General features: G+C 34.0%; 1 protein-coding gene across 3 annotated transcripts in view; it reads left to right on the forward strand.

Moving 5' to 3' along the window:
- The window catches only part of CEP290 (centrosomal protein 290), a 96,380-nt gene that overhangs the window by 48,264 nt on the left and 21,413 nt on the right, over nucleotides 1-26,703 (forward strand). For all 3 annotated transcript variants that reach the window (XM_046013013.1, XM_046013012.1, XM_046013011.1), the window contains exons 27-42: nucleotides 670-875; nucleotides 1,824-1,975; nucleotides 5,822-5,933; nucleotides 6,571-7,026; nucleotides 7,533-7,697; nucleotides 8,848-8,955; nucleotides 9,170-9,304; nucleotides 10,518-10,784; nucleotides 11,417-11,524; nucleotides 12,180-12,379; nucleotides 15,186-15,399; nucleotides 16,350-16,487; nucleotides 17,910-18,131; nucleotides 18,463-18,585; nucleotides 25,219-25,364; nucleotides 25,923-26,078. In XM_046013013.1, the coding sequence (XP_045868969.1) occupies nucleotides 670-875; nucleotides 1,824-1,975; nucleotides 5,822-5,933; nucleotides 6,571-7,026; nucleotides 7,533-7,697; nucleotides 8,848-8,955; nucleotides 9,170-9,304; nucleotides 10,518-10,784; nucleotides 11,417-11,524; nucleotides 12,180-12,379; nucleotides 15,186-15,399; nucleotides 16,350-16,487; nucleotides 17,910-18,131; nucleotides 18,463-18,585; nucleotides 25,219-25,364; nucleotides 25,923-26,078 (2,908 nt within the window). The remainder of the gene's footprint in view (nucleotides 1-669; nucleotides 876-1,823; nucleotides 1,976-5,821; nucleotides 5,934-6,570; nucleotides 7,027-7,532; nucleotides 7,698-8,847; nucleotides 8,956-9,169; nucleotides 9,305-10,517; nucleotides 10,785-11,416; nucleotides 11,525-12,179; nucleotides 12,380-15,185; nucleotides 15,400-16,349; nucleotides 16,488-17,909; nucleotides 18,132-18,462; nucleotides 18,586-25,218; nucleotides 25,365-25,922; nucleotides 26,079-26,703) is intronic.

Genomic DNA, 26,703 nt, shown 5'->3' on the forward strand with positions numbered 1-26,703 from the left:
ACTAATGGAAAAAATATATATTTTAACTATATTTAACATTGTATAGTATATTCACTTAGTAGATGTCAAAATATTTGTTTTACTCATCATCTTATACATACATATATTCATGCAGTATCTTACTGTTTCAGTGATTAAATCACTAGGTTTTCTTATTTTTGCCATTGCTTATGGTACTGCAGTGAACATATTCACGTATATCTAACATAGATATTACTGTCTCACAAGATCTTAAAATCTTTGTGGATTCTGCTAGGATTTTCCATATTAGTTTTTCAAATGGTTATCCTAGTTCATGGCATGTAAGTAATTTTTTATCTTACTAACATTGTGCTTTATAATTTTCAAATTACTTCAGATTATTTCAAATTACCTTATCCCTCTTTAATAAGTGTTGGATTTCTTATAGAAATTCCTAAATTTCTATGAGGAATAATTTTTATGATCCCTTGACTGATGAAGAATGTAAGTTCCAGAGAGATGAAATGGGATAGAGAGTATCCAAACATGAATAGAGCTAAGGCTGGAATTCAGGTCTGTCATAATTCATAAGGCTCTTGTGTTTTCCACAGAACCATGTTATTACTGCATCCTTGTCTATAATGGCTAAAATATTTGGGATATGATTTTGATAATAGCTTGAGATTGACTTAGTATTGTTGCATATAGGAAATGAATTGAACATGGATAAGGCAAAGAAATCAATAACCAACAGTGAAATTCTTTCTATTTCTAAAAAAATCACTATGCTGGAGATGAAGGAATTAAATGAAAGGCAGCGGGCTGAACACTCTCAAAAAATGTATGAACATGTCAGGACTTCATTAAAGCAAATGGAAGAACGTAATTTTGAATTGGAAACCAAATTTGCTGAGGTTTGATGCAATTTTTATCATGTAATAAGAGTAAGAATTAGTCAATGTTAGACATATGTCTATGTCTGTTAGACATTGTATTTTGTGAGAGATTAGTTTGTACTTCTAAAGTAACAACATAGTGCTTGTGTTTCATGTAATGTATAAATAAAAGATGTATTTTTAAATCTGAAATGTTTAAAAAGAAAGCAGGTATTTCTGTAAATGAGTTCTTATTTCTCAGCAGCCATTACATTAGAGTTAATGCAAAAAGGTATTATTTGCTTAATAATGTTGTTGCCTTCCACTACCATCAGTTCATTTAACAAGTATTTATTGAGTGCCTATCACATGCTAGATACTGTATGGGGGCTAGTGTTAGGGCAGGAAACAGAATAAATAGTAATCTCTATTCTCAGGACTTTACATTTTAATAGTAAGTTTTAGACTTTTTGATATGGTCAGAAATATTAAATTGGCTGGCAATAAATACAGTTTGCAAATATTCAACAATTAATGCTGAAAAAGGACTCTTATAATGTTTACTTTGAGAAATAGCATGTATTGTAAACCTGTCATTTTTTTTATTTTAACTGAGTCACTAAATAATATTAAGATTTTTTTAACTCATATTTATTAATAGATAATATAATTGAAGTAAAGTATAATGTGTATACCACATTTCAAACAAATTTAAGAAAATCAGGAATTCAGATATTAGACTTTGTGTTGTCTAATATAAATGACTTTTGGTGGGTTGGTATATAACCGGAGTTGCTATAATCTGTTCCTCACTCTTTCTCTTTACCCTCTTTAATCTATTCTTAGTATTTCATCACACTGAATTCAGTCTGACTTGACTAATGCCAAGTAAAGAGAACAGCAGTATGGATGGTAAAAGCTAAATTGAAAGGGAAAACCTCACCCAAAACTAATAATTCTGAACATTTTTTTGTTACTTTTTCTTAGCTTACCAAAATCAATTTGGAAGCACAGAAGGTGGAACAGATGTTAAGAGATGAATTAGCTGATAGTGTGAGCAAGACAGTAAGTGATGCTGATAGGCAACGGATTCTAGAATTAGAGAAGAGTGAAATGGAACTAAAAGTTGAAGTGTCAAAGTAAGTTCATGTAAACTTTTCAGTTATTAGATGTGTCTACTCTAATTTGTCTTTAAGAAACCTAATTACAGTGGTTTGGGATAATATTCTTCTTGGAATTGGTACTGATTGTTGTTATTTTCTTTTTTTGTAAGAACAAGATTACATAATATTAACAAGATTAATTTTTAACAGTCATAAATAATAGTATTGAAGAGGAAATAATGTCCCAAGATTCATATTTTTCACAGTCCAGGAATAGTATTGCAGGAAGAACTGAATTTGGAAATCAGACCCTATGCTACCTTGTTCTTCCAGATAGTTATATTTTTTAGGAGGAAAATGTGATGGCCATTTAATTTATTTAAACTTAAGTTTCTTATATCTGATAAAGGGTTATCCAAAATATATAAAGAAATTATACAACTTAACACCCAAAAAACAAATAATCTAGGGTGCCTGGGTGGCTCAGTGGGTTAAAGCCTCTGTCTTCGGCTCAGGTCATGATCCCGGAGTCCCAGGATCGAGCCCCGCATCGGGCGCTCTGCTCGACAGCGAGCCTGCTTCCCCCCTCTCACTCTGCCTGCCTCTCTGCCTTCTTGTCATCTGTCTGTCAAATAAATAAATAAAATCTTTAAAAAAAACAAAAAACAATCTAATTAAAAATGGGCAGAAGAAATTAATAGGCATTTCTCTAAAGAAGGCATCCAGATGGCCAGTAGACACATGAAAAGATGCTCAGCATCACTCATCATCCAGGAAATGCAAGTCAAAACTACAGTGAGATATCACTTAACACCTCTTAGAATGCTAAAGTCAAAACCACAAAAAACAAGTATTGGTGAGGATGTGGAAAAAAAGGCACCCTCTTGCATTGTTGGTGGGAATGCAAACTGGTAGAAAGCAGTATGGAGGTTCTTAAAAAAGTTAAAAGTAGAACTACCCTATGATTTAGTAATAGCACTACTAGGTATTTACTCCAGAAATACAAAAACACTAATTCAGAGGGATACATGCACCTCCATGTTTATAACAGTGTTATTTACAACAGCCAAATTATGGAAGCAGCCCATTTATTATTCATTGATAAATGAATGGAGAAAGAAGTGGTATGTGAAATAATATTTCAATATTCCAATCATTGAAATATTCAGCCATAAAAGATTGACATCTTGCCATTTGCAACAAGGACAGAGCTTAGAGAGTATAATGCTTAGTGAGATGTCAGTCACGGGAAGACAAATACCATATGATTGCAGTCATGTGTGGAACTTAAGAAACAAAACAAATGAGCAAAAGAAGGAAAAAAAAGAGAAAGACAAACCCAGAAACAGACTCTTAACTATAAAGAGCAACTGATGGTTACCAGAGGGGAGTTGGGGGGAGTGGGGTGGGTTAAATAAGTGATGAGGATTAAAGAGAGCTTATGATGAGCACTGGGTGATGTATGAAGTGTTGAATCACTGTTTGTACACCTGAAACTAGGATAACACTGTATGTTAACTATAGTGGAATAAAATACAATAACATAAATATAAACAAAAGCAAAATTAATATATTAAGAAATTGCCACAGCCACAGCAACTTTAAACAACCACTACCTAGATCAATCAGCAGCCATCAACATTAAGGGAAAACCCTCCACCAACAAAAATATTATGGCTCGTTGAGAGCTCAGATGATGGTTGGCATTTTTTAGCAGTAAAATATATTTTTAAATTTTATTTAATAAAATATTTAATTTTATTTAATTTTTAATTTTAAATTATCTAATATTTTATTTAACTTTTATTTAATATTTATTTTATTTAATAAAATATAAATACAGTATTTCTTTAGAGAGAGTATGAGCGGAGGGGGGGGCAGATAGAGAGGGACAGAAATCTCAAGGGGACCCCACACTAAGCATGGAGCCCAATGTGGGACTCAATCTTATGACCCTAAGATCATGATCTGAGCTGAAATTAAGAGTCAAAGATTTAACCAATGAGCTTCCCAGGCACCCCTGCAAAAAAATATTTTTTAGTTATAAGAAATAGAATAGATTTAGGGGCGCCTGGATGGCTCAGTGGGTTAAAGCCTCTGCCTTGAGTTCAGGTCATGATCCCAGGGTCCTGGGACCGAGCCCCACATCGGGCTCTCTGCTCAGCAGGGAACTTGCTTCCTCCTCTCTCTCTCTCTGCCTGCCTCTCTGCCTACTTGTGATCTCTGTCTGTCAAATAAATAAATAAAATCTTTAAAAAAAAAAAAGAAATAGAATAGATTTTAGTCTACTTTTCTATAAGATTGCTATAAAGATATGAAAAAATTCAGATTTTGCTTTAGTTTGTATTTATTGAGTAGTATGGATTGTGCTAGGTATTAAACATACATTAACTCATGTAATTATGCTTAATAATCCTGAAGTAATATTGTGATTTTTATTTTACATGTGGAAATCATTTATTCACTTGGAACACAGAATATATGTAAGGAATAAATACTGTGTGCCAAGTAGATGCTGTGTACTTGTTCTCCTGGGTAATTTTTGTCAATTCAGTAGAAAGGTAATAGGAGTCATAAGTTGATCTGACAGGTACAAATAATAATTTATAAAAAGGGTTTTATGGCTTGCCCATGATAAAGTTATTTTTTGGAGCCTTGATAGCCCTTTGGGAATAGCTGTTATTCTCAGCCCCTTTCACTATGAAAAATTCCATTTTGTATTCTTCCTCTTACTTCATCAACCTCTCCTTTTGAAATAAACTAACTTATAATTATTCATTTTATTATATTTTAATTTTTAAAACTTATGTAACCGGCAGTAAGATTTTCTAATCAATGTGAGGAAACCTGACTTATCTTTCACAGTGAACTAAAATTATTCTTGCCCAGAGTAAAATGCATTTTACTTTACCTCTGTGCTCTTATAATAGTAGTCTTACAGGAAATTTATAATTTACTATCGCATTTCCCCCATTTTTTAAATTGTAGTAACCATATAATCTCTCTTTTTCACATTTCTTTTTTTTTTTTTTTAAGATTTTATTTGAAAAAGAAATAGCACAAACAGTAGGGAGGGACAGAGAGAGAAGCAGACAGTCCGTGCTAGCCGGGGGTGGGGATGGGGGGGGCAAGACGACAAGACCTGAGCCGAAGGCAGGCATGTAACCAAATGAGCCACCCAAGCACGCCCCTCTTTTTCACATTTCTGATAGTTTGTTAATTAAAACATATATTAATCTATCTAGGGAACCCAGGAATTTTGAATTCTGTATTCTTTTTTTTTTTAAGATTATTTATTTATTTATTTGACAGACAGAGATCACAAGTAGGCAGAGAGGCAGGCAGAGACAGAGGAAGGGAAGCAGGCTCCCTGCTGAGCAGAGAGCCCGATGTGGGGCTCGATCCCAGGACCCTGAAATCATGACCTGAAGTGAAGGCAGAGGCTTAACCCACTGAGCCACTCAGGCGCCCCCATTCTTTTTTTTTTTTTATTCTGTATTCTTAACTGTACCATTATGTCAAATAAACCTACTCAATACCTTACTCTAACTCTGCCAAACTAGGATAATAAGTGCTGTATATGTATGTATATGTATAGTTTGAGATAATTTACTTTAGAACTTCTCAGGACATTTCATACAATACTATGTATTATGAATTTTCAGGGGGGAGGGATGTTGAGAATGGAGTTATATTTTAACAGAGCATGTGTTAACCTTTCCTGGAATTGTATTTTATGATATAATTGAGGAAATTTTGCTTTAGTTTTGATATTAAGATGCTGGAAATTAGTGGCTTTTCCAAGAGTCTCGAAATGTAAAATACTGGTATTTACTTAGGAAATGTATCTAATTGTTCCTAAAGTATCTTTTCACTTCCTAGACTGAGAGAGATTTCTGATATTGCCAAAAGACAAGTTGAAATTCTGAATGCACAGCAACAGTCCAGGGAAAAGGAAGTAGAGTCTGTCAGAATGCAACTGTTAGACTATCAGGTAGGTACAGTATTGGCTCTTCTAAACAGACTTTTTCTTTTTCTGAATTTGCATTAGATATTGGCTGATTTTACAGTTTTAATCAGAATATATCAGATAGAAGCTCCTATGCTTGTTAATTGTAACCTGATTAGAAAAACTCTTTAATTTAAAATATCATTCATGATACAGAAAAGCATTTAAATGCCTACAAATATATTGTGCTGGTTGCTAATCAAAGTTTAGACCCGAGGACAAATAGGTAAGTCTTTGATAACAATATTTTCTCTTGCATTAATATGTAGCTTTGCACACACATATTCTCCCATTATAAAGTTTTTAGGATAAAAAAAATTTTCCACATTAGTGTTATACCAATATTGTTATTTACATATGGGAATTGAAAAAATCAGTAAAGTGCCAACTGTTATTTAAAGTTAGAAGCCAGATTTGGATTTAAAATAATGCTTGATTCTGTGGTTTTTTTTTAACAAGCTTTGATAGTTAAAATTTAATTAAAGCTAGGCTAGATTTTTATAGGATCTCATGTAACACACTTCTTAAAATTTTATTTAGTAGACTGTGTTTTTAAACCCATGATAAGTGTCATTAGAAAAACTTGAAACTGACTCTATAAATATATACTTTTTTATGTTAGGCACAATCTGATGAAAAGGCACTGATTGCCAAGTTGCATCAACACATCGTCGCCCTTCAAATTAGTGAGGCTACTGCTCTTGGTAAGTTGGAGTCAGTGACATCCAAACTGCAGAAGACAGAGGCCTGTAATTTGCGCCTAGAGCAGAAACTTGATGAAAAAGAACAGGCTCTCTATTACGCCCGTTTGGAAGGGAGAAACCGGGCAAAACATCTGCGCCAAACAATTCAGTCTCTACGACGACAGTTTAGTGGAGCTTTACCCTTGGCACAACAGGAAAAATTCTCTAAAACAATGATTCAGTTACAAAATGACAAACTGAAGATAATGCAAGAGATGAAAAATTCTCAACAAGAGCAGAGAAATATGGAGAACAAAACAATGGAAATGGAGTTAAAGTTAAAGGGCCTGGAAGAGTTAATAAGCACTCTAAAGGATGCCAGGGGAGCCCAAAAGGTAAAACATGGACTTTCAGTTCAGTGTTTCCAGAAGAGATACGTAGTAATTTTAAGTTCTTAATGTGTAGCTATCTGAAAAATGCTTACTAAATGGCAAAAATTCCAATTATAAGTTATTAATGTTGATTTTGTAAGTTAAAAGTTTTGGCTTTTTAAATGTCTATTTGTAAGAATAAAATAAACTCTTCCAAATAATGGTTTTGGTTGAAAGGCTTAGATTGTATACCATCGAAGAACTTTAAACACTCAAGAAAAGTTTATATGTATTAACTAAATAGTAATTTTAGTTATTTGTAAACATGTAGAAACATTTGAAGAATGTTATATTAAGATCACACATATTTTTTAGAAGAGTATGAAAATTCTAAATGAATTTTACCTGTGCCTCAACAAAGGATAATTTTTATCTTATTATAGAATATATATTAATTTCAGTTAAAATTATTAGGATCAATGGAGAAATATTTAAATAGGTAGTGTTACCTATTATTTGTAAATGTTTAGGTAATCAATTGGCACATGAAAATAGAAGAACTTCGTCTTCAAGAGCTTAAACTAAATCGAGAATTAGTCAAGGATAAAGAAGAAATAAAATATTTGAATAATATAATTTCTGAATATGAAAATACCATCAGCAGTCTGGAGGAGGAAATTGTGCAGCAAAACAAGGTTTCATTTTATATATATTTTGCTCTTCCATTGCTAAGATATTAAATATAAGAATATTGCTTGAGCAATTGCATTATTTTTTAATTGAATGTAGCTCCCATTTTTATTCTTATAAAATACTGTTTATTTTCTAAGGCATTCAAAAAACTGATATATATTTACTTACATTGTAATGGTAGTTTTATTTTTTTTAATTTTTATTTTTTCAAGATTTTATTTATTTATTTGAAAGAAAGCGAGAGAGAGCGTGAGCATGGGGTTTGGGGTGGGGAGGGAGAAGGAGGCTCCCCGCCAAACAGGGAGCCTGACTCGGGGCTCTATCCCAGGACCTTGGGATCATGACCTGAGCTAAAGGCAGACACTTAACTGACTGAGCCACCCAGGCGCCCCATAATGGTAGTTTTAAACTTAAAAGGAACAATACATAAATTTAGTTGGTAAGTTAATTATTGTTTTAATATTAGTTATTTGATTTTTCACAGGAGTTTCAACTGGCTCTCACTGATGGAGTGTAGAAGGCAGCTTGGTGTAGAATAAAGCACATATACTTTACAGACAGACAAATTCACCAAGCTCATGCTTGCTTGCCTGAGAAATTATGTTGTTCCTTCCGCCTAGAGTGTTCTTAGCTCAGATACTTGTATTGTTTATGCTTTCATTGCTTCCAAATCTTTGCTCAAATGTCTTACCTTATCAGTGAGGCCTTCACTAGCCACCCAGTATACAACTGTAAATCCTATTACCATCCTCTAACACATTTATTTATTTTTCTCCAGCACTTACCATCCTCTAACACATTTATTTATTGACTCTCTCCCTCACTAGTATCTAAGTTTCATGCTGAAATGGAGAAAGGGACTTGATTTTGTTCACTATTATGTTCACATAACCTCAAATAGTGCTTAGCACATAGTACATGTCATTAAATGTTATGGATGGATGGGTGCTTGGAGAGATTGAAATCCTGACTTCTCATCTTCTATCTCTGTGACCTTAGGCAACTTATGTACTTAAATCTCTCTGACTATACTTTCTTTTTCTATAAAATGAGAAATAGTGACCCCAAAGGGTTGTTGTGAGGATTAAATAAAATGTATATAAACGCTTCTGTTATATGCTTGGTGAGTGTCTCTGTGTGTGTCTGGTACAGTTTCATGAAGAAAGGCAGATGGCTTGGGACCAAAGAGAAGTTGAGCTGGAACGTCAGCTGGACATTTTTGACCATCAACAAAATGAAATACTAAAAGCAGCACAAAAGGTATGAATGATTAATTCTGTTTGCTACTCTGTAGCCTGACCTACAGTGTTAACCAATGAAATGTTTTCTAAGGTTAGATAGAATTTTAATTGATATTATCATCTTATATTTCAAATATAAGTGGGGTTTAACCATGTCCTTGTCATACAGTTGTAACAGTATTGTTCTTAATGATGTAACTGCTTTTTTTTTTTTAAATGCTATTTCTTAATAGTTTGAAGAAGCTACAGGATCAATGCCAGACCCTAGTTTGCCCCTTCCAAATCAACTTGAGATTGCTCTAAGAAAAATTAAGGAGAATGTTCGAATAATCCTAGAAACACGGGCAACTTGTAAATCACTAGAAGAGGTAATTAGAAGAATTTGAATTTTTATTTGTATATTATTGGATATGCTTGTGGAATTTTCTCAATGCTTGCTAACAGAAGCAAAGCATAGAATTATGAATCTGCTGCTAATTCCCATCTCCTTCTATACTCTAGTATAATGTTTTAAATAGCCAGTAAAGAATAGCAAATATGGCTACTTTAAATTTACTGCCTATTTAATCACTGCTTGTCACTTTTGGGCACACTGATCAGTAGTAGTAAGCATTATACTTACATTATACTTACAGAAAATGATATAAACTGAAAATGATTTTCATCTAAGACTTTCATCTATGATTTTCATCTGAAGATGGTTTACATATCAACAAAGTAATTATAAATGCATTTTTAAAAATTTTGTAAGTGAAATTGTCCATTTTTAATCCATTGAAGAAACCTAAGATTTTTTTCAATAATTGTAAAATTTGACATTTATGTGAACTGCCACTGAGTTACTTGATTTAAAATATCTGCCTTAATCCTATTGAAGAGGAATAATTTTTCCTGTTTTATTTTAATAAGCTACATATTTTATAATGGTGATTTATTGACTTAGCCCACTGAAGTTCCAATTTTTATTATTATTTTTTTTTCCAATTTTTATATTCAGGGCCAAAATAAAAGGAATGATTTATTACATTTCCTTTCTAAATCTAGTACCACCACACATTTCTAGTTCTAAAGCTCTAAGAGCCAAATAAAATACTTTAATTAAATTTTATTTTCATCATAGCAGTGAAGTTTATAACACATGTGATAATCTTCTAAATAAATGCAGGCACAAATAACTGCTGTCACATGGAAATAGGAAATATAACCTTATTAATATCAATATAGTATCATCAGTGTAAGTATGATGTGAAAAATAAAGTGAAACTTTTTTTTTTAAAGATTTTATTTATTTATTTGACAGATAGAGATCACAATTAGGCAGAGAGGCAGGCAGTGAGGCAGGCAGAGAGAGAGGAAGGGAAGCAGGCTCCCTGCTGAGCAGAGAGCCTGACACGGGGCTCCATCCCAGAATACTGGGATCATGACCTGAACCGAAGGCAGAGGCTTAACCCACTGAGCCACCCAGGTGCCCCAGTGAAACTCTTTTTTTGGTTATAATTACTCTGACCAAAATTCAGACGGAAGCATTTTTTAAAAGAAAAAATATACCTTAATAGTTTTATTATGATTTGATCATTGCAGAAACTAAAAGAAAAAGAATCTGCTCTACGGTTAGCAGAGCAAAATATTTTGTCAAGAGATCAAGTAATCAATGAGCTGAGACTTCGATTGCCTGCCACTGCAGAACGTGAAAAGCTGATAGCTGAACTAGGTAGAAGAGAGATAGAGCCAAAGTCACATCACACACTGAAAATTGCTCAGCAGACCATTGCAAATATGCAAGCAAGGTTGAATCAAAAGGAAGAAGTGTTAAAGAAGTATCAACATCTCCTGGAAAAAGCCAGAGAGGTATGTTATTATATTATGCTGTGCTATTTTACTTATTACCATGTTTTTTAGTCAAATGACAAATACTATTCTGCTCTGAAGTGGTAGTTCATTTCTTGCTTTCAGATGATTCTATTTCAGAATTTTTCCTTTCACATGATTGGATTACAGATCTGTCAGTAAAACTGGCAGTTTGTATATGTCTGTCTTATTCTCATGGACTAACTAAACCAGGAATGGCTGTCTTGGTGCAACCATTCTGATTTTGAAAAAATCAGTTGAGTTTATAGGTAAAAATTGAGTCAGTAAGTTAGAATGAAATCCATCACACCAGTAATCAGTGGCAATCCAGTTCGTTAGAACATTGATGGGAAAATCTAATATTTAAAAAACTTCCTAGAAACAAGTTAAAAGGTGATGGATACATATTATTCTTATATTAAGAATAAATTGTGACTTAAGGCTAGATTTATCAACTTGAACATGTACTAGGGGAATGCATACTGGTGTGTGTGTGTATGTATGTATGCCGATACTGTTCCTTATCTCATAAGGATTTGGGAAGAGAAAAGGTAATAAAATATGTAAGATCTTTAGAATGTGTATTTATTTAAGTCATAATTTAAAATGCAGTTTTGATTTGATATAAACAGGAGCAAAGAGAAATTGTTAAGAAACATGAGGAAGACCTTCATATTCTTCATCATAAATTAGAACTACAGTCTGATAGTTCACTCAGTAAATTCAAACAAACAGCTTGGGTAAGATTCTTTGTTCCACTCTTTATTGATTTTTGAGACCATATAATTGAAAATTTCGCTCTCATGTTTTTGCTTTTGTTTTTGGAAGAGAAGCCATTCTGCCTTTCTTGTTGGAATAATTCTAAAAACACAGGTCTGATCATTTTTCTCTCTATATCCACATCTTTAGTAGCTCATTGCTGCCTACAAAATCATGTTTATATTCCTTAGCCGTGTACTCAAAACCTTGCGTAAGGTGACGTCAGTCTTTCTTTTCAAGTTGTGTTCATTGTAAGTTTACCAATATCTAACTGCTTTTCATGTTCTGAATTCAGTTCATACTTGCTTCCTTTGGTCTTTGTCTTCTGTATGTGTGAAAAGGCCCATCTTTCATCTCCTAACATGCAAATCTTGGCATTCCTGAGTCTTAACTCATGAACCCAATCAACATTTATTGATCCTTCACTTTATGGAGGTGCTTTGCTCCATGCTGGGAATACAAAGAATACGATCTCTATTTCCTGTCTTCTTTAAGTCTTCATTGGCTCTTAAATATCATTAAATTTTAGGTTAGATATTATTATATGTTGATCATCTGAGGAAGCAAATTAAAATTATGGAATAAGTATGGTATTGAGTTGTACATGCTCATGGCTACTTTATTCATTTTTCTTAGGATTTAATAAAACAATCCCCTACTCCGGTTCCAACCAACAAACATTTTATTCGTCTGGCTGAGATGGAACAGACAGTAGCAGAACAAGATGATTCTCTCTCCTCACTTTTGATCAAACTAAAAAAAGTATCTCAAGATTTAGAGAGACAAAAAGAAATCACTGAATTAAAAATCAAAGAATTTGAAAATATCAAGTTACGGTAAGTTTTAGGAACATATTATAAAAATAGGCAAATGGTAATAATGATACAGTCAGGAGAAATGCAGGCATTTGCTGTGTCGTGAGCTATTCTAAAAACTTTATGTATATGATTTCATTTTTATCCTCAGGACTATGACATAGGTTATTCTTCCCATTTTTCATATAGGAAGTAGACCACAGGAATGCTCAGTAACATACCTTAGTTGGAGATGGAAAAGCCATGTTTCGAATCTAGTCAGTCTGGCCCAAAAGCCAACTCAAGATTTTTATTCTAGAATCTGATTTTTAACCTCTTTAACTAAAGCATCCATTTCATCATCTATAAAATGGAAATGACAGTACTTACCCTGGCTCCTTTATGGAGGCCAAATGATACTGTGTGTGAGAGTAATTTGAAAACTGTAAAGTAATATATAAATATAAAAACTTTTGTTTACACACCTATAACAGTTTCTGGCATATATTAGAGGTTCAGTAAATATTTCTTGAATGAAAAAATTATTTTGTTAATTAATTATGGTGACAATAGATTCATTCTCTGTATTAGATATTCTAAATATTCCTCAACTGATTTATCAGAATATAGATTTTAAACCTAAAATAGGTTTATAATTTATGTATTTTGTAATCACTGTAGAACTATTAGGAATGAGAGAGTATCTGCATTGTTTGAGTGGAGGTCTCCATCCTGGGATTCCCCAGGAGAAGATTTGCATGGGGATCAGTGGTTGAATAAAGACCATCAGAAGGAAAGTAGCAAGCACAACGCAGTTATTAAAGTGAAAGTGGGAGAGCGGGCAAGTTCCCCTAGGTTGTTTTGAAATTGGATGTTATTGGGTTTCTCTGGGCTTGGAGTTGCTGTGACGTAAGTGGGGCGGTCTCTAATGGAGGCTGCTTCCAGTCATTTGGGAAAATCCCCCACAAGTTGGGAGGGGGAGTTTTTGACCCTACGAGGTTTTTACCAGAACCATCTTGGCAGCCCTTCTCAAGGGGGTGTAGGAGGGGAAGCTGGGCCCACAATACAAATACATTATAGTGAGTCTAGGGATTACCCTGGGACAGAGGTAGGAGAAGAGAGCACAGGTTCTGCACCTGTGGCTCGTGATCCGTCAGGCCTAAGGCCTTGGAAGCCACAAAATCAGGATTTGAGCTCCCAGGCTTACAATGTAGAGTCTTTTTTGTTTTGTTTGTTTTTATTACCATCCTTGTCCCAGCTCACATCTCAGTCATTCCCCTTCGGGGACTGGGGACTCTGCCTGAGGGCATTCCTTCCACAGCTCTTGTCTGGCTTCTACCTAACAGCCTAGTGATGGGTTTTAAAGAGGGCACGGATTGCATGGAGCACTGGGTTTTATATGCAAACAATGAATAATGGAACTCTGCATCAAAAACTAATAATGTGCTGTATGGTGACTAACGTAACACAATAAAACAAATAATTTAAAAATTTTTAAAAATTAAAAAAAAAGAAACAGAGCTGTCTCTCTAGACCTCAGTTTCTTACTGAAAAAAATGGGAAAGTTGATCTACTTAACTTTGTAATTCCATTCCAGCTCTGAAGTTCGAAGTAGAACTTTTTATTCTTAACCTACTTATCCAGTATGTCTCTGATAAAATTGACACTACTTTTGCTTTATTAAGAAGTTGCCTCTTTTAAGAAATTATTCCGTAAAAGAAGAGAATCAGTGGGGTGCCTGGATGGCTCTGTGGGTTAAAGCCTCTGCCTTTGGCTCAGGTCATGATCTCAGGGTCCTGGGATCGAGCCCCACTACGGGCTCTCTGCTCAGCGGGAAGCCTGCTTCCCTTCCTCTTTCTCTGCCTGCCTCTCTGCCTACTTGTGATCTCTGTCTGTCAAATGAATAAATTTAAAAAAAAAAAAGAAAGAAAAGAAAAGAGAATCAGCAATAGTATTTGGTTCTTTTATTTTATTATTATTTTTTTCTGAGATAGAGTGAGAGAGAGAGAGCATGCGCCTGCACCGGAGCCAGGGCAGGGTTTGGGGGTATGGTAGAGGGGGAGAGAGGAACTTAAGCAGGCTCCACGCCAGCACAGAGCCTGATATGGGGCTTGATCTCATGACCCTGAGATCATGACCTGAGCAGAAATCGAGAGTCAGTGGCTGACTGAGCCACCCAGGCACCTATTTTGGATCTTTTCACTATAATTTTCCCCATTATATTAAATTTTATACATGAAATGTTATTTTTGGTGTAGTAAGTTTCTGTCATGTTTTGGTATATGAAATTGCTTGTACTTTTGAATATAATTCCTGGATGCAGAAAGTAATCTTCCTTTGAAATGACCTTGTATATATAAATTTTTGCCATGTGAAATACTTGAGTCATTGTTTTCTACCTTACCATGTCATATTAACTAAAATTATTCTTTTATTCTCAGTGTGTATATTGACACGTGTATTTTAATGTGTCTTAGGAAATTGTAGATCTGTGTATTTTCTTCAGTAAAACCTCCTATTTTCACAATTTGATTATTTGAGTTAACTTCAGGTTTTGGTACATCTTGTAGGACACAGTATATAAAGTGCAATTTTGTTCATTGTCTAGACCACAAAATTACTTCATGCAGTCGTTGCCAACAAGAGTAGACAAACTAAAAGGAAAAGTCTATTTTTATGTTAAGTTTAAGTGTTAGTTAAATGAAACAAAGAATTGTTCTTGGTTTGATTTGAGTCAAGACTTAGTTGTAAGTATACTTAGGACCAAACATTTGTTCTTTATAAAATTTGTATCTAAGTGTTAATCGCAGCAACCACTCCCTTAAATACATATGTTTGCTTATGTTAGGCTCCAAGAAGACCATGCGGATGAAGTGAAAAAAGTGAAGGCAGAAGTAGAGGATTTAAGGTGTCTTCTGGCCCATTCGCAAAAGGAGTCGCAGAGTTTAAAATCTGAACTTCAGGCTCAAAAAGAAGCAAATTCAAGAGCTCCAACAACTACAATGAGAAATCTAGTAGAACGGCTCAAGAGCCAGTTAGCTTTGAAAGAGAAGCAACAAAAGGTAAGTAACAAGAGAGTATTACCAATATTTAGGAAATACATGTACTAATAGATTGCTTTTAGACAAGACTAGTAAAAGATAATCGCATATATCTCTCTGTTGTAATAAGAAGTATGAGCTTTGTCTTAGGCTGTTAAGCAGAATTTTTCAAGATATTTCTTTTTAATCGCCATTTGGTGGTGTTTTTAAGTACAGAAATAGTCACTTTTTTATGTTATCAGTTTGATTTGTGAGTTTTCGATAGGAAATAAGGGGAAATCTTAATCCCATTATTTTCTCTCCTTTTCTAACTGGATTTTATGCTACTAAAGCTATTTTGAACAGTTTGAATAATTGAATAATTTCAAACAATTCTGGGGAGTGGAGGGGAGATATGACAGTGAAGAGGAAAGTTTAAAGAAGGAGGTCACAGAGATAGTTTATTGAGAAGCATTTGGTCAGTGGATTATCTGATGTATTAGTTTTTAAAATTGATCTCAGATTTGATATACTCAGTTGATTTAGAAGATGCTATTTTTCTATGCAAGCTTATGAAATTTATTGACAAATTTTAAGTCTTTTCTAATCCTATAATTTTCCTTGTCTGTGTAAATTCGGTTAATTTCACACAGAAGTATGTACTAAGTGAGTAATTCAGATAAATACCTAAACTTGGATAGTGAAACAAAACATTGGTTTTTGTAATATAAATGTCTTGATTTAATGCTGTGTTCTCAAAATTATTATTGTCAAGATTTTGAAGTTTCTCACTGTCAATTTGGGAAGAACTGAATGCAGTTACTAAAGGACATTCATTTGGAAAAATTAGACAGATTGTGAGTTATGTTTGCTTAAACACATGGTATTTTAGGAAAATTTTTAAAATTGATGAAGCATATTAAATTTTTGTATTATGTGTTGTGCGTATAAAATATTAATTTTTTAAAAACCATATATGTTATAATTTTCAGGCACTTAGTCGAGCACTTTTGGAACTCCGGGCAGAAATGACAGCAGCAGCAGAAGAACGTATTATTTCTGCAACTTCTCGGAAAGAGGCAAATCTCAATGTTCAACAAATTATTGATCGACATACTAAAGAGCTAAAGGTGAACATTTTCAGAATTTTCTAATTTTTGCTCGTTAATAGTATGAGTTAATTAGCTTTCCTTTTTTTCTCCCTGCAGTAGTTTAGGGAGATTATATAGTCCTTGACATGTAATCCATAGAGCTGCCTGACTCTGAAGCCTTTTTTGAAGTTATTTATTTTTTGGCAATGTACTTTACTGTTTTCATTACCGAGCAATCATTAGATTTGGTAATTTAAAATTGTTTTACAAAACATATATCTTTCATAGTGAGTTTTATATTTCTTTACACAGTTTTACATAGTACATTCTGCATAAATGAAAATTCCACTTTTTATATGTTTTGTTTGTAATTTTGATTTACTAAATTTATTTGTTTCTCTTCTTCACCACTATTGAACTGTGTAGGGACTGGATTTTACTTAGAGTTTTTTTTTTTTTTTCTATTTATTGTTCAGTTAATAATCTCTACACCCATCATGTGCTCCAACTCTCGACTCTGCGATCAAGAGTCACATGCTCTTCCAACTGAGCCAGCCAGGTGTCTCTGCTTAGCCTTTTTAAATCTTCCACTGTACCTGTCAAGTTTATGAGCATAGTTGGTACCAAAAATCCATTAAGTAAATAAATATATAAACAGGAATTACCCTTTATTGGTATCTTCATTACCTTTCTTTTTGTCTGAAACATGATTTCTAAATTCTTAACAGTCTTAAAGTCCTTTTTCTCAAATCCTTTTCTGACTACTCCTGGACACCTTATGTGTTTCTTCTAATTGCATTATAGTAGTACTAATTTCTTGTTAGTGTTATTAGTAATACTTTTGACCTATAGTCATTTATGCAGCAAAACAACCAAGTACCAGTATTTCCATCACAGTTACTATATGGAACAGCTGGAAACTCCTATATAGTGGCTTTAAATATACTGTCAAATACAGCGAGTTACCCTTTTATGTCTTGTATCTGCAAAATGGGTTAAAAACTACTACAAGTTAGAGATTTTATAAACTACTTTTAGGCTTCATAGCATTTAAAACATCACCATGTACATTCGTATGTACTTGTTCCTTTAATAAGTTAGTTCAGCCATAATAAAACATTTCCTTATTTGATAAAATTTTGTTTCTGGGTTGTTTGTTGAAGATGAATTGCTGTAGATTGTTTTGTCACATTTTGTTTTTCTCAAAGTACACTTGGTTCATTTGAAATGAAGTTAGACAAATAGATGTAGTTCGTAGGTTTTTCTATCCCCTGTGAACTTTCAAAATTTAGGTTGAAACTTTATTTTTAACCAATTTTAATTTAATAAGCATTAAAACTTTTTCATAAGTATTATTAATAATTTAATAAATACTTAGATTGAAACCTTTTATTAAGTAATGGATATATTGTTTTATTATTGATACTTGATGAAGATTTATGAATTAAACCTTTCTTGCAGACACAAATTGAGGATTTAAGTGAAAATCTTTTAAAATTGAGAGAAGCTCTTAAAACAAGTAAAAACAAAGAAAACTCACTAACTGATAATTTGAATGACTTAACCAATGAACTGCAACAGAAACAAAAAGCCTATAATAAAATACTTAGAGAAAAAGATGCAATTGATCAAGAGAATGATGAGCTGAAAAGGCAAATTAAAAGACTAACCAGTGGATTACAGGTGATTTTATATTTAATTGTGATGATGTCTCTGATTTAAAATATATAGGTAGTGGTTTATTTCTACCCTTTTAATTTCATTTATAATATTTGCTAAAACTAGCTTTCCAGATCACTTTGATTATATAGCTGATTCCTTCAGTGATGGTCATATCTGTCATTTTAGAGTAGCCTATCTTTAAAATGCAGAGGTAGCTACTGTGATCTGTATCAGTAATGCATTTAGAAGAGATTGCTATAGCCTCAGAAAATTTCTGTAATTGGAATATTTATTGTGTATTCTGTTGATAGCTTTTTACTTGGAAAATGTAAAAATACATCTTATATTTCAGGGGAAACATCTAATAGATAATAAACAAAGTTTAATTGAAGAACTCCAAAAGAAAATTAAAAAGCTAGAAAGCCAACTGGAAAGAAAGGTGGATGAGGCAGAAATAAAGCCTGTGAAAGAAAAGGTATGTGAAGAAACATACTGATTAATATGTTTAAAGTAATGATAGACTAAGTTCGATTATATAGCTAATGAACAGAGGATCAACTATTTTAATTTGTGGACCTAATATATAATATAAATGTATCAAATAATGTAGAGAAGTCTAAAACAAGTTTCTGCATTTAAGAATTTATAGGAGACTCCAGGGGTTCCTGGGTGGCTCAGTGGGTTAAGTCTCTGCCTTCAGCTCAGGTCATAATCTCAGGGTCCTGGGATTGAGCCCCACATGGGGCTCTCTGCTCAGCAGGAAGCCTGCTTCCCCCACCCCCTCTGCCTGCCTCTCTGCTTACTTGTGATCTCTCTCTCTCTGTTATCAAATAAATAAATAAAATATTTTTTTTTTAAAAAGGAATTCATAGGAGACTCCTAAAATGTAACTCTTACTCAGAAGTTACTAGAATGTTACTAGAATGTCTCCATGTCCTCTTCCTGACGTTATAGTACCTCTAAAATCCCCTCAAACTTTACCTATCCAACTTTTCCACAACCTAATTTTTTATATAAATTGGTGATTTTGATTTTGGGAAAGAAAGTTGGGCATTTTTAGTCTGCTACCTAGACCCAAATGTGCCCTTTTTATCCTTCGATAGACTGGACTGTTAGTTCAGGGTAAACAAAATAATGTGGAATAAAATTTTTTTCAATTTCAATATTTGTAGTAATCAGTAACCAAACTACTCATAAATTGTCTCTGAAATGTGAGAAAAGTTGCTTAAAATTAGCTAACAGGTTAACTAGTAAACTATTTTGTAATAAAAATTACTAACAAAAATTATCAGTTGCTAAAATGCATCTAACTTATTACAAATAAGCTGAAGATTTATATTGGTAACATTGGAAATATCGTGAGAGACCTGGGAAATATTGGTGTTAGTAGTAATGTTTGCCCCTGTAGAAAATCACAACAAAGGAGCTAAGATTAGGGAAATTTTTATTGTAAAATTTACCCAGAAAATGTCAATATCTATAAAATATTTTCAATAACATGAACATAAAAAAGAAAATTGTCTTTAATGCCACTGAATAGAAATTAGTAATGGAATTAAAATATCTTAATATGATATATTCCAAAATTCATTTTACCTATGAAAATTCACCAATGTTATAATTTTTATTAAAATGTTTGTGTTTGTATACATTGTATACACAGTACTTGCTGTCAGAAGCTTTGCTGGTAAAAATCACAAGGTAAAAATGTCCTTACTCTACCAGATTGCTTTCTTTGCTGCCTCCCCACTTGGGCATAGGTCTAATCCTTGGATGCCATTTCCTAAAGAATATCTCGGTAGCCTGTGGCTTTGCCTGGATTCCTCATCTGTGTTTCAGTTTATTTCTCCTGAAAATTTGAAACGATACATCTTGCATTGCCAGTTTCCCAAGATTATTTTGACAGTCAAATGGAACAATATGTAGGCACCTGGGTGGCTCAGTGGTTTAAGCCTCTGCCTTCGGCTTAGGTCATGGTCTCGGAGTCCTGGAATCAAGTCCGGCAAGGGGCTCTCTATTTGGCAGGGAGCCTGCTTCCTCCTCTCTTTCTGCCTGCCTCTCTGCCTACTTGTGATCTCTGTCTGTCAAATAAAATCTTAAAAAACAAAAAACAAAAAAACAAATGGAGCAATATGTGCAAGTCCTTTGTAAGCCATCCAGTCCATAGCACTGTACAGTATTATTACTTATTATGAAAAGAGAACACAAAGAGCAACCCTAATCAAAGTTGTATCCAGGAATCTAGTAAGAGCATTATTTCAAATTCTGCAGTATGGGGTATTTCGAATTCATGAATGCTTTTATATGAAAAAAATGCTTTTATATTGGAATTTCTACACCCTTTTCTCTGTCAGTTTCTTATAGCCTATCTATATGAGATACCAAACTCACTCCCATGCCTTGCATTCCTGTTTCTTTTGTTGCTATACTTTTCTCCATAGCATTTATTATTATCTGACATACTAGAGATGTACTTATCATCTTTTGGACTATAAGCTTTAATGGCAGGAATTTTGCCTGTTCTGTTTATTGTTATATCCCCACCACCTACAGCACTACTTGGCATGTATTAGATGCTCGGTATTTGTTAAACGAAAGAAAAATTTTAAATGCAATTACATTATTCTGAAATCCATGCCTGAGTGGCTATTGGTACAGAAAATATGAAAAGAGAAGTTCTCTCTGTATCCTCTCTTCTCCCCCCCATCTAGAACAGATCCTTGGTGACATTTGTCTTTGTTATTTTATTGTTGTTGTGGTTCATTTTTAAGTTATTTTAGCCTTGTTTTGCTCAGTCTTAATTCAGAGAGTAATGTCAGATAGGATAGAATTGCCCAATCCCTACAATGCATGCCAGTGCTGCAGAATTATTTACTTATATACCATTATGCCCAAACAAATACTTACATTTCTGGAAGGCACAAAATTCTTTGTATATATTTCAGGAAAAAAGGAAATTAATAATGATAAAACACTGAAGTTTTTGCATTGTTTAAAAGAATACTTGTTAACTGGACTAAATAAATAAGGCAAAAAATTGGCCAGTGTCAAAGAAGACAGTTTTGATAGGGCAACTTATCTTAGTTGGGCATTTGACTTTAAACTATGTCTTTTAATTCTTTCAGCCCTGGCATTGCCTTTTGTAATAAATACAGTGTTTCATGGCTTCCTCTGTACTATTCCACATGAAATTTATAGTTAATAGAATCTACTTATATGTATAATTTCAAAATAATCATTATAAATGAAATATAAAGGAGAAACAAAAAATAATTTATATTAATTAATATATAATATAATATATATATTATATAATATAATAATAGATATTTCTATGTTTCTCATATTTCAATATGAAAATGCTCTGACATGCTACATTAGAAAATATAATGAATTAGTGTAGCATTAATAGGAATTCAGAGCTACAAATGCAGACTAATACAAATGTATCCTATTGGAAGTTTATATGTCCCAATGGCATTGTTAATGCCACTAGCTAGTTCTCTTCACTGCTCTTTTTTTTTTTAAGCACTTATCACCAGCTAATGTAATACAAAATATTTTTTCTTTTTGTCTGTATTTTGTTCCCTTTCTCTGATCCACCCAACCATCATAAATTAGACTATAATGCTTTTTCTCTGGTTTATTCATTGCTTCTACTTCTAGTACCTAGAGTAATATTTGGCAGATGAGTAGCACTATATAAACATATATTCGATAAGAGAAGTGATGTGGATTGAAGATTTGAAGGTGCTGTGATGCTAGAAGATTGCCGTTTTGGTTAAAATTTGGTTGATCCTCTGTATATATACATTCTTTGTTAGAAGCTTACTTTGGTCATGATCATCTTTATTAGAATCTTAAAGATTTCTTCTTTGCCAATTTGAATACCTTTTATTTCTTTTTGTTGTCTGACTGCTATTGCTAGGACTTCTAGTGCTATGTTGAACAACAGTGGCAAGAGTGGACATCCTTGTCACTTTCCGGATCTCAAAGTGAAGGCTGTCAGCTTTCCCCATTGAGAATGATATTCGCAAGTGGGTTTTTGATAGATAGATTTTATGAAGTTGAGGAATGTTCCCTTTATCCCTATACTTTGAAGATTTTTGATCAGGAAGGGATGCTGTATTTTGTCAAATGCTTTTTCTGTATCTATTGAGAGGACCATGTGGTTCTTCTCTCTTCTCTTACTGATTTATTCTATCACATCAATTGATTTGTGAATGTTGAACCACCCTTGCATCCCATGGATAAATCCCACCTGGTCATGGTGGATAATCTTTTTAATGTACAGTTGGATCCTATTAGCTAGGATCTTGTTGAGGATCTTGGCACCCATATTCATCAGGGATATTGGTCTGAAATTCTCCTTTTGGTGGGGTCTTTGCTTAGCTTGGGGATCAGGGTAATGCTGGATGCATAGAAAGAATCTGGAAGTTTTCCTTCTGTTTCTGTTTTTTGAAACAGCTTCAAGAGAATAGGGATTATTTCTTCTTTGAATGTTTAGTAGAATTCTCCAAGGAATCCCTCAGGTCCTGGGCTCTTGGTTTTTTTGGGAGGTTTTTGATCACTGCTTCAATCTTGTTACTAGGTATTGGTCTATTCAGGTTGCCAATTTCTTCCTGATTCAGTTTTGGAAGTTTATAGGTGTCCAGGAATGCATCCATTTCATCTAGTTTGCTTAACTTATTGGCATATAACTGTTGATAATAATTTCTGGTGATTGTTTCTATTTCCTTGGTGTTAGTCATGATCTCTCCCTTTTCATTCATAATTTTATTAATTTGGGTCCTCTCTATTTTCTTTTGGATTAGTTTGGCCAATGGTTTAATCAATCTTATTGATTCTTTCAAAGAACAAGCTTCTAGTTTCGTTGATGTGTTCTACTGTATCTCTAGTTTCTATCTCATTGATCTCTGCTCTAATCTTGATTATTTCCCTTCTCGTGTGTGGGGTTGACTTAATTTGTTGTTGATTCTCCAATTCTTTAAGGTGTATAGAGAGATGGTGTATTCTGGATTTTTCAGTTTTTTAAGGGAGACTTGGATGGCTATGTATTTCCCCCTTAGGACTGCCTTTGCCGTATCCCATAGGTTTTGGACTGAAGTATCTTCGTTCTCATTGGTTTCCATGAATTGTTTAAGTTCTTCTTTGATTTCCTGCTTGGTCCAACCATTCTTAAGCAGGCCATCCTGATCAAAATTTGACCGGCATTTTTCAGAGAGCTGGAACAAACAATCCTAAAATTTATATGGAACCAAAAGAGACCCTGAATTGCTAAGGAAATGTTGAAAAAGAAAAACACAACTGGGGGCATCACATGGCCTGATTTCAAGTTTTACTACAAAGCTGTGATCACCAAGACAGCATGGTACTGGCACAAAAACAGACACATAGACCAGTGGAACAGAGTAGAGAGTCCAGATATGGAACCTCAACTGTGGTCAAATAATCTTCGACAAAGCAGGAAAAAATATCCAGTGAAAGAAAAAGACAGTCTCTTCAATAAATGGTGCTGATGTATAGAAGAATGAAACTCAACCATTCTCTTACACCATACACAAAGATAAACTCAAAATGGATAAAAGACCTCAACATGAGGCAGGAATCTATTAAAATCCTAGAGGAAAACATAGGTAGTAACCTCTTTGACATCGGCCACAGCAACTTCTTTCAAGGCGTGTGCCTCCAAAGGCAAAGGAAACAAAAGCGAAAATGAACTTTTGGGACTTCATCAAGATGAAAATCTTCTGCACAGCAATGGAAACAGTCAACAAAACAAAGAGGCAATCCTCATAATGGGAGAAGATATTTGCAAATGACACTACAGACAAAGCCAAGATCTATCACGAACTCCTCAAACTCAACACTCAAAAAACAGATAATCACATCAAAAAATGGGCAGAAGGCATGAATAGACACTTGTCTAAAGAAGACATACAAATGGCTAACAGACACGTGAAAAAATGTTGATCATCATTAGCCATCAGGGAGATTCAAATCAAAACCAATTGAGATACCACCTTCCACCAGTTAGAATAGCCAAAATTAACAGGACAGTTAACAAGTGTTGGAGGATCTTGGCACCCATATTCATCAGGGATATTGGTCTGAAATTCTCCTTTTTGGTGGGGTCTTTGCTTAGCTTGGGGATCCTTGGAGAGGATGTGGATAAAGGGGGACTCACTTACACTGTTGGTGGGAATGCACATTGGTGCAGCCACTTTGGAAAACTGTGTGGAGATTCCTTAAGAAATTAAAAATAGAGCTACCCTCTGACTCTGTAATTGCACTACTGGGTATTTAATCCAAAGATACAGATGTATTGAAAAGAAGGGGCATCTGTACCTCAATGTTCATAGCAGCAATGGCCATAGTCGCCAAACTGTGGAAAGAACCAAGATGCCCTTCAACAGACAAATGGATAAAGAAGATGTGGTCCATATGTACAATGGAGTATTTTGACTCCATCAGAAAAGATGAATACCTAACTTTTGTATCAACATGGACGGGACTGAAAGAGATTTTGCTGAGGAAATAAGTCAAGCAGAGAGTCAATTATATGGTTTCATTTACCTGTGGGGCATAAGTAATAACATAGAGGATATTGGGAGATAGAGAGGAGAAGTGAGTTGGGGGAAATTGGAGGGGGAGACAAACCATGAGAGACTGTGGACTCTGAGAAACAAACTGAGGGCTTTGAAGGGGAGTAGGGTTGGGGGTCGGGTGAGCCTGGTGGTGGGTATTATGGAGGGCATGTATTGCATAGAGCACTGGGTATGGTGCATAAACAATAATTTTGGAACACTGAAAAATAAATAAGCAAATAAATAAATAAATAATCTTAAAGACTCCTAAGTCTGTTGGCCTTAGTCCAGACTGTTCCCTAGAATATCATCTGTCAAGTAATAGAATACAGAACCCTTATACTGAAGGGGATTTTTGTTAATAGCTTAGCATGTCTAAAGAGTCTAGAAGTTACATAGCAAAATGAATGTATTTACATAATTTCTAAGAAATATTGGTTTACCATTGTTCTAGTAAATTATAATTGATACATCTTGAAATTAAAAACAATATTGGTAATTTTCTCCATTGTTATTCACAGAGTGCTAAAGAAGAATTAATTAGGTGGGAAGAAGGTAAAAAATGGCAAACCAAAATAGAGGGAATTAGAAACAAGTTGAAGGAAAAAGAGGGAGAAGTCTATATTCTAACAAAGCAGTTGACTACTTTGAAAGATCTTTTTGCCAAGTGAGTTTAAAGATAAGTCTAATTAATTATGTGCAAAATCTTGATTTGGAAGTTATATTGTTTTATCATATTTGATAGTACATATTTGATATCATACTTGAAATTTTTCCTACTTTTAATTATCATTTATTATTTATGGTTCACTTTTTATTTTCTTTAAAATGTGTTTATAAGTATTTTAACAACTTGGGTGACCTAGGTGGCTCACTTTGTTAAGCATCTGCATTCAGCTCAGGTCACGCTCCCAGGGTTCTGAGATCGAGCGCCACGGCCAGCTCTCTGCTTGGCTTGAAGTCTGCCTCTCTCTCCCTCTGCCTCTCCCTCATGCTTGTATGCACTCTCTCTTTCTCTCTCTCTCTTTAATAAATAAAATCTTTAAAAAAAAGTATTTTAAAAATTTATAAATGGGCTTACTATAAGTTTTAAATAAGTTCGCTCATAGCAAATACAGAAAGATCTAATTTTTTTATATTGGTCTTGTAATTGAGTAAGCTGTGGTTTAATAAATTGAATGCAAAACAGTGAAATATTTTCATGATGCTACATTAAATCCCACAGAGCTGACAAAGAGAAACTTACATTGCAGAGGAAACTAAGAACAACCGGCATTACTGTTGATCAAGTTATGGGAGTACGAGCTTTGGAGTCAGAAAAGGAGTTGGAAGAATTGAAAAAAAGAAATCTTGACTTAGAAAATGACATTTCATATATGAGGTAGGCTGTTTCATGAAAATGTGGTACCTATTATAAGGACGAAAACTGACCCACAGTAACTGATGTAATGAATGTATATTACTTTAGGCTTGGGTTCTGTTGTCTTTTCCCATGTGAGTTAAGATATTTCTGGTTCTTGGTATGCCACCTCATTTTGGATTGTATTCTTGAATCTTCTGAATATTATGTGGTGAAACTATGGTTCTTGGTTAAATTCTATGGAAAATATGGATATTTTTGTTTTAGCAGGCAGCCAGTCTGGATAGGTTCAGGCCCCACGTTCCAAACTGCTTTCTGTGGGGTGAGTCTTTGCTACCCTAAGATCAGATCCATGCACACACCGCTCTGTGGTGAGCCCAGAAGTTCATAAATGACTTTATAAGATCCCTTTTTTTAGTTCCTCCCTTTCTTTGATCTCCCTGATACTTTCCATTTCCCTAGGGCTTCTCTTTTCCGTACTTTGAGGGAAATCTAGGGCTTTCTCCCTCAGTACTAACACTCATCTTCAGGTTTCAAACAGTGTTGTATTCAGGCCAAGAAACACCAGAGGAAAAGGAAAGGTTAAATCACTGCCTATTTGCTGATACTTCAGATTCTGGTATGCTGTCCCAATCTGTAAAATACT

Source organism: Meles meles, chromosome 7 (genome assembly GCF_922984935.1).
Source record: "Meles meles chromosome 7, mMelMel3.1 paternal haplotype, whole genome shotgun sequence".
NCBI lineage: Eukaryota > Metazoa > Chordata > Mammalia > Carnivora > Mustelidae > Meles > Meles meles.